General features: G+C 36.7%; 1 protein-coding gene across 1 annotated transcript; it reads left to right on the forward strand.

Annotated features, from left to right (window-relative positions):
* Positions 1-262: 262 nt before the first annotated feature.
* On the forward strand, positions 263-5,310 carry LOC121887272 (receptor activity-modifying protein 3-like). Its single transcript, XM_042397973.1, has 5 exons — positions 263-442; positions 716-808; positions 1,194-1,295; positions 1,668-1,821; positions 3,991-5,310. Exons 1-5 carry the CDS (start codon positions 328-330, stop codon positions 4,235-4,237), a joined length of 711 nt encoding a protein of 236 aa, XP_042253907.1. The 5' UTR covers positions 263-327; the 3' UTR covers positions 4,238-5,310.
* Positions 5,311-9,460: the final 4,150 nt, after the last annotated feature.

Raw genomic sequence — 9,460 nt, forward strand, 5'->3', positions numbered from 1 at the left:
CCAGCAACTTTTCAGCAGCTGTCAGACCTAAAAGTCTTTTCTAAGATAAAATAAGGCTAATTGGTGTAAAGTAAAACATTAAAAGTGAAACAGATAAAATGTTTTTCTCAAGTACTTTTATTCCTCCCTGTTTATCTCAATCTTCACACATTAACTCCTGATAAGATAATTATCCCTCCTTCATCCGCTGCCCCTCTCTCACTCTGGATTTATCGAGCATGCTTCAGCGTGACACACTCACATACTCATGGACATACCCGCACACACCGGTCAGCTGTGCTAAGATAAAGAGGGCTGGGCTTCTTTCTTAACCCCCTCAGCTCTCAGATGTTGAGCTTAAGAATGACACCTCAGGTCACCGACCAGCCTCGCAGGTTACCGCTGCTCCCCTCTCCGCTCTCCACCATGATCCTGTACCTGCTCTTCTCTGCTCTAATCATCGGTATGTATCCATCTTCACACACACATTTCATTTCGTGTTTTCTGTGGGTTTTAGGTTAGTGAATGATGTTTTACTCTATTGGTATTTCCTGTTTTTTTTGGCTTTACTGCATGTTTCCACCAGTGTCTATTGTTTTCCCCGTGTGTGGGATTGATGGAGGAAAAGGCTGGAGACATGTTTGTCTTACAGGCTGGTGTGACAGTATTTTAAAACGTGCAGGAACTGTTCATGTGATGTTTAATATAATATATAGTATTGAATCTGTGTTTGCAGGTATTGTTGAATCACAAATAGCCAACAGGACAGAGGAAGAGTTCAGCAAAGTTGATGTGAACCAAACATTCAGTGTATCCACCAAGAATCACAGTAAGACCTCTTGTTTTTTCACTTTTTGCATACGAGCTGAGCTAAAACCAACAATTGTTTTCAATACTGATTAATCTGCAGATTTTTTTCTCTATTAAATGATGAATCTTTGGTCAGTAAAATGTTGAATAGTAGAAAATGTCCACCATAGTTTCCCTGAACCCAAGTTGACGTCTTCAAATTGCCTGTTTTGTTTGACCAACAGTCCAAAATATTCAATTTATTATCACAGAAGACGAAGAGGGAATGACTTTAGTCAAATCAGTCATGATAGATTATCAAAATATGTGGTTCTTACACTCCTATTGGTATCAATGTATGATTCTGACATGGCAGCAGTCTCAATACCAGTATGTGTGTGGATAAATAAAACATTCGTCTGCAGGTGTGATTAAATCAGAAAATGGGACATCCAGCTGGGACAAACACAAGCTGAGGACAATTGAGGATGAACTGCAAAATCAAACTGTTATCACAGAGGATGATGGTGAGTTTTTCTACTTATTCTGCATGAGGAAAGGAAACTCCCGTTCTTATCAGTGCCGTTACATTTCCTGCACTTGAATAAATGCTTACTAACAAGCTGAAACACTACCAAACTCTGTGGCGAGTGAGCAGCAATTTAGTTTCACGTTTGGGCAGGAACCAAGATAAAGAAACATGCCCTACTGAGCTACTTTATAGGTAGGCAGTTTAATGAAACTGGAGGAAATTCAAACAAAGACACTGCATAATGATAATATAACTTAATAATATAATGTAATAATATATCTCAACATTTGTCTGCCTTGGTGTATGTGTTACTGGTGTTGTGTCCCTAGCCGATGTTCGTCAGAAGTGTTTTGTTGTTACGTTGCAGAGAGTTTCCAGGACAAGGAAAAGATGTTTCCCATGAGGGAGTGCCATGAGGGAGAACTGATAAAATACATTCACCTAAATTGTGGGGAAATTTTTCACCAGGAAATGCTGACAATCAGCACAGAAGACTGGTGTGTCCTGGAGAATATCATCAGGTATTTTTTAAGCAAAAATGCCAAAAAAAAAAAAAAAAGTGCTAGTTTCAGCTTCTAAAATGCGACGATGTAATGCTTTTCTTTGTCATACATGATAGTAAACTGATTATTTTTCGGTTTTGGACGGTTGGTCAGATAAAACATGACATTTAAAGATGTAACCTTTGACCTTTGTGGGAACATGTAACAGTAATTTTTCAGTAATTTTACAGACAAAACGATCAGTTGAGAAAAGATCTAGAAAATAATCAGCAGATTAATTGATAATGAAAGGGCCACATAAATTAAGTTTATGCTAAAATTAGTAGTAGTAATACCAGTAGTAGTAGTAGTATTGAGAAATGAGTAATTACTTCTCACATATTCTCATCTCAAAGAAAAATGAATTTGTTTTACCTCCTGTCAGTATCCTGCATAATTATACTTAACAATTAACTAACTACAGTTGGTTATTTACACTCACTGAGCACTTTATTAGGAACACCTGTGTAATCTAATGCAATCTGATACAACAGCTCTGCCATAAATTCTCCTTTTTAAAATCTTTTATACCTTTCATCTTCCATCTTTGCAGTATAGACATAACAGTCATTATTTGCATGACCACAAGAGATCACTAAAGCACCAAATGAACCATTTACTCATGTGCTCAAGTGCCCAGCTGTTGCTTTTTTTTTTGGAAAAAATGTGTGTTTGTGACTGTTTTTTTAAAAATTTTCTCTGGTCTGAGTACCACAGACAGGTTAGAGAAGTCAGGAAGTATTGAGATATGGTCTAACACATTGTTGGTATTGGGATGTGTTAATACAGTATAATACCAGCTTTGTCCTTTAAGCAGCAGTAAACCTCTAAATAGCCATGTCAAAAGTATTTTATGTGAAATGTCGAATGTGTTAAACTCAATAATAATTGTAAGCAGCACTGGGAAATATCCATCATCAAGCCTGAGCTCTACGGATGGCTGCACTCTAAAATCTGTGCCGAGAAACTTCAGGTTTAAATGTGACCGATGGCAGCTTCCTTCGACCCACCCTTCCATAGCTTCAATCATCTCTGCTCTGTTAATGTTCAAACAGGAAGTAGTTTAACCACAAACACTCTCAGTTTTAGTTAGAGTGCATCTCACTTTTCGGGCTGCTTCATGGTCCAACTGAAGAGCTTTGTTTCAAAAGTGAGGTATCCAGTTTCACAAAAACAAAATCCCCTCCAACGAAATCATACCCGGTTTCACATAAAGTATCACGTGAATGATGTTACCTTACCTTGCTTAACCATATTAATGTCAAAATATGGGAAAATATCAGATGAAACCCAGAATACTGTAAATTAAAATTTATGAAACATGTCAACTATGTATTTTAATGATTAAATGACAGTTATTTTCATAATTAATCGATTAATCAGTTGGTCAAAAGGGAGTAAAAATATACTCCCAGGTGTATTCATTGTACAGTGATATAAAACCGAGAAAAACAGCAAATCCTCACATTTTACGGGCTGGAATAAGCAGCAAGTTTTGTTACAAATTCAACTCTGACAGGTTTTCCATCCTCTATCCTCTGGTCCTGGTCTTGAAGACGGACTCTGTTTCAGAATCTAGTTTGAAGACATTCATTGTTTTAGTTTACATTGAGGTCATTTGTTGTAAAGTCACGTTTTATCAAATTGAGCAAAACTTAGGTCAAGGTACAAATAATCCATCACAGGAATACTTACTGTAAGGTTGCAAACAACAATTATTTAAATTATCAATTATTTTCTTTTAGAATCAATTGATTGTTCAGTGTATAAAATGTCAGAAAATAGTGAAATATGCAGATCATTATTCCCTGAAGTCCAAGTTAATATATTCAGATGACTTGTATTGTCCAACAGTCAAAAACCCAAACATGTTGAGTTTACTATCATGGAAAACTGGGGAAACTTGAAAATATTCACATTGAGAAGCTGCTAACAGTGAATTTTTGCCATCTTTTCTTTAAAAAAGGCGTCAATATGGGCCCAACGACAAACCTTTGCCCCATAGGAGGTTAATCCAGCAGTAAATAAAATGATTACTTGGTTATCAAATCAATCAACTTTTAATCAACTAACTGTTTAATCTCTATAAACTGTTAAATTCCCTCAGTGTGTTCTTCACGACACAATTATCTATCCATCTTTTTGCAGACCGTACAACGATATGACATTATGCGTGGAGTGGCTGTCTATGGTTTTCCACTGCTACTACCCGAGCTACGACATTCAAGACTTCTTCATACAAATCCACTCGTACTACTTCAGCAACTGTTCTAAAGAGGAGCTGTTTCTCGAGGATGCACCTCACGGGCTGGTGGTCGTCCTCACTCTCATCCCTGTCAGCCTCATCCCCGTCCTGGTTTATCTGGTGGTGTGGAAAAGTAAGTTTCAAGACTGAGCCGGAGCCGCTACAGCAAACCTCATAATAAACCTAAACTCACAGTACATATCGTATCTGAGAATATCCACCAGAAACCGCTACATAAATAGTTGTATAAATAAGGACATAAACTACCAATCTACTGTAAATGTAATTCACTAAATCTCAATTAGGAATGTGTTTCAATACAGTACACTCAGAAATTATAACAAATTTATGTAGTTTTGGCTCTGTACTGTCAGTGTTTTTCCTCATTCTGTGTTCTCATTTCAATTTTCTCTTTAAACTATATCCAGAATATGACTAAACATAGAAACACAGGACTCTCCAGGCTAATGTAACGATCCTATATCTTTATATTGTGACCACCAGTTTCAATTATTTGAACTGTGTTTCTGATTGATGTTGCTATGGAGCAGAAGCGCCAGGCGACACCGTAGCTGCTGAATTCAACTCAAAGGTGACTCAAAGGGAGAGTCGGCGTATTTTGAATGCTAAAAAAAATTGTAAGCATTGTTTTATTTTATTAGTATTACAAAGGTTTCAACCTCTAGAACATGCAAAGTAAACTGATGACAGAAATGCTGACTGAGAGATTTCATTGAACACTGAGTTACAGAAGCTTGTGGAACAGAGACTAAACAGGATTTGACGTCATGACTTCGGCTCTGTATGTGATTGTCCAACATTTTATTTCAAAACTATGGGCATTAATCTGCAGCTATATGTAACAGTGGTTAAATTCAGGTCTTTGTTCTTTACGGAGCTGATTTTGTGCAAAGGGGGCATTAACATTTAGAAACAAGAAAGACAAAAACACAAACTGTTGCCATAAAGTTAAAAGCACTCTATTGTCTAACATGTCTTTGTACGCTGTAGCATTATTTCCTTTCACTGGAACATCACAGACACAGCTTTTCAAATCACAGTACACTGGAGAAAAAGAGACTAAACAGGGTGAAATACGTCATTGTCCCTGCTGAATAGAATATACTGTAAATGTACTGTAGACTGACTGGTTGAATCACCTCATTAAAATACTTATTGATACTGTATGATTATTGTGAATTGCTGATTTTAGTTAATAAAGTCTGGAATATGCCGCGTGGTGTTGATTTCACATTACAGCATGTTTAAAAGGCTGATATTACCGACACAGTCTCAAAGTTCTTTCTTTACATCTGTGAATGAGGTCTTTTTATTGATATCTACACACACAATACTCTGCACGTGAGATTTGTTGATGAAGATGGTTAAGGTTGGTGTTAGGTTTGGGGTCCTCACATGTAAAGAAGCACAGACTGATCTTCTGTCACAAAGACCCTGTGTGATGCTTCCTGCCGGGTCGTAAAAGACGCTGAAGATAAGAAGAGGAGGGATCGTTGAGTCGAACCAACGGCAGCTCTGCTCAACCTCTGTATGCACTCGAGGTAAATAAGAGGTGAATAACTTGATCCAGGTTAACCGAACGCAAAATCAAAATTTCCTACTTCACACCTACACCACCCAACGCCGCGCACCCGATGAGCCCTCCAGTTTCAGATCAACCAAAACGGATTTTTCCATCCTGTGTGCCACAGTGAAACTTGGTTGCAATTATAACAGACGTTACTGACCCTCAACAGAAACTTCCTCTCAAAAAAATACCTCCTTTTAGTCATATTTGCACCAGATTTCTATTCTTATTTTGTGTTATCATGTTATTTGATGTTTTTACTTATTTATTTGTTACTTTTTCTCAATTTATCTGTACGTAGGTCTCTGTGTTTGTGCTGAATGTCTCCCCTGCAGATCAATAAAGTCATATCTTATCTTATGATGACTGTGCTTTCTTTATCGGTAGATTAACTGCAGCAGCATAAATCAATAATTACCAGATGAGTCACACAGAATGTATTAGCTGTGCACACTTTTAACACACTGAGGACAAACTGTTTGTTTATCTGTGATTTAAAGGTAATATTTGTGATTTAATTCAGTAGTTTAAGTTAAAACTGTGTTGTGAAGGGTCAGTTTATGTACAAAGGGGCCAAGATGCATATTTAGTTCTAGAAAAGTTCATTATTGTCTTTTTTACCTTTATGCTTTTACTGTTTTTGTGGATGTCAATCCCCTTTGTGCTATACCTATAAAATAATCTCTTTAGAACAAGATGATAGATTAAACACCTGATTGCAAAGTGTCACCGAAGATGGAAAAAGAGAAGGTGGTAAAGTTTGTCTCGTGGAACTGTAAGGGCTTAAACGTAGCAGTAAAACGAAACAATATATTAACACACGTTGAACGTTTGGGGTGGATAGCGTGTTCCTATAGGAGACACACCTTAAAAGATCATAGTCGCTTGAACGAGAGTTGGGTAGGGCATGTATTTCACTCCAAATCAGTTTGAATCTGAAACCGCAAGGAGCAGCTGTTTACGAGCTAAAACAAAAATACACCTTTTATAGATCCATCTGGCTGATATGTCATAGTTACTGGGAGGTGTAAACATCTATTCTCCTAACCACAACGATGAGGGATTTACATGCTCAGTATTATACTCTATACCAAACCTTCCGTGGGGACATCTGCATCCATCTCAATGCAAATACTCTTCTATTTGTCACAAGTGCACAATTAATTTTCCAGGACTGATTATTACTACTAATTACTAATAGACTAAGTTAGTACCAGCAGTAAAAAGTGTCCAAGTGTCCACCATCTTCACTTCTAGTTTCCCACTTTGTCTTTAGTCACATTTGATTATACTTGATTATAGAAACAGGATACAAACAGACTCTCTATAGATACACCAATTTGTTCATTGACAAGGGTTATAGACATCCACCTTTTTTACTTTATTTATTTTTTACATTTCATTTTATTTTTTTACTCTGTTATAAGACTCAAAAACTCTTCTTTGGCCTCTCATGTGGAGAATTGTGTTTTACAAACTGTTAAAAAAAAACTATGTGCTGTTAGACTGTGGAGGAGATTACGGCCGTTAAAACAATGATGGTCTGCATTTCCTTTCACACAGATATCAGTGACAGTATGTTTGTTTAGTGCGAGCTCTGTGCAACTTCCCGGGAATGATTCTCCCTGCAGAGAAAGAGCATTGTTTCTCTTATCTCTACTGTTGTCACTAGATAACCTGCTGATAGGAGCATTTTTTGGAACTTTTAATGTATCAAAAAATGTTGAGTCATACAATTAGATGTAGTAAACATTCACAATTTTAGGAACTTCTTGTGAACACCGCCTGCACATTTGGGTTGGTTTTTTTTTAATCCTTACATACTGATCAGGTCAAATTTGACCCATATTTTCATTTGAGACCAGTAAAAACACCCTAAACAACTTTCTTTTAACTTAAAATCTCTGATGTTTTCCATAGTGAATCAGTATATACAAAAATGTTTAAACTTTTTCTTTATTTTTGTGCAGCTGATACACATTTTTATACTGTATATAGCGAGTGTTTCAGGTTCAAAAGTTCAAAAATATAGGGTAAAACCTGAAGAATACACTCTCTGCTCTCTGATAATCACTTAATCACATATTTATTTATGATTGATGCAGTATTTATGGATAAAAAAATAGATTTGTGGTTCAGAAATTTCATATCGACTAATTATAAGGGGATACTGTAAAAGGCCCATTTAGCTTCTTGACATATTCATACAACAGATGGCAACAAACATAAGTAAAGTGTTTTGTGGACGATCAAACATTACACATAAATGTGATTTTTGAACATTTCATTCCTGCTGCTTCTACTCTTCTGGGAAGACTTTACAGCAGATGTTGGAACCTGGTTGCAGAGGTTTGCTCCCATTCAGCCATGAGAGCATTATTGAGGTCCAACACTGATGTTGGTTGATGAGGTCGGACTCACAGTTCATCCCAAAGGTGTTGGATGGGGTTGAGTCAGGGTTCTGTGAAAACCAGTCAAGTTGGAGTGGGAAAACCATTTCTTTATGGAGCTGGCTTTGCGTACAGGGCAAACTGTTGCCACAAAGTTTTAAAAAAACTGGCTGTTCACTAAATATCAGCATCGGTCATTGAAAAACCCATATCGGTCGACCACTACCCCAGACCAAAAGTTCACAAAAGTAGGCTCCTGTATGACGACACCTCTGTCCACATACTTTTGGCCTTTTGGCTTTAAACAAGCAGCAAACTGCATTGTGCAAAGGGAAATATTGCCACCTGCTGGCGCAAAGAGGGAAAAGGAAATTATTGCTCTTTATGTGAACAATAACAGACTTTTTCTCCTTCTGTTCAACTAGTTGTTGAAACTTTTAACTCTTACACACTGTTCATATTCTGACCTTTCATGGTATCCCCTTATAATTAGTCTCTATATCAAATTTCTGCACCACAAATATATATTTTTTTATCCATAAAAACCTCTTCAATCATTAATAAATGGGTGATTAATCCTTAATTAGGCTTTCAGAGAGCAGAGAGTGTATTTTTTAGGTAAGGAGAAAAAAAACCCACTCACAATCACACTATATTATGATCTTATGTTACATAAAACAGGAGAACATAACAGCCATCATGATTTCAAAGAATGTTATTGAATGTAAAGAATGAAATAACATTTTTGAGTGCTGATTTTTGAATTACGACGGGTCAAATTTAACCTGGGACACGCTCTATAAACAAAAAAGTGTAACAGCTGAACAAAAATAAAGAACTTTGGGAATTTAAATTTTAAGTTAAATTATTATTGAATTAAATGTCAAGCTAATAGAACGGTGTTCAGGGTTTTACTGCTCTTTACTAGGTTAAATGTGCCACATAGGAGCATCCAACAAGTCAGGAAAGTAAGTAAGAAATCCAGCTTGTTGTTTAAAAGCCAAACAATGACACACACACACAGTCGAACCCTCAGTGACTATTGTTACGTGAGAGATAAGGTAACATCAAACACAAGTGGTCATTAGAGTTTCTCCTCTGTGTTATTTGAAGTTAAACAACAGGAGGTGAGGATGCTATAAATGAGTTTCAACCAGACTCTTCACAACAGTCCTGCTGCTTCTTCTATCAAACCACAAACGGAGGTTTTACAGATAGTTTAAGCTCCCGTTTATCTTTACAGACAACACAACTGACTGAGAGACATTAACTGAGGTAAGTGTGATCATTTTATGGTTATATGTGCAGTAACACTAACAGTAAAATGCTGCTTATACATTCATTCATCAGTATTTCATTATATCAGTCACAGGGGCTGATTTTCTGCAAAAACAT

The sequence above is a fragment of the Thunnus maccoyii genome, chromosome 20, assembly GCF_910596095.1.
Source record: "Thunnus maccoyii chromosome 20, fThuMac1.1, whole genome shotgun sequence".
NCBI lineage: Eukaryota > Metazoa > Chordata > Actinopteri > Scombriformes > Scombridae > Thunnus > Thunnus maccoyii.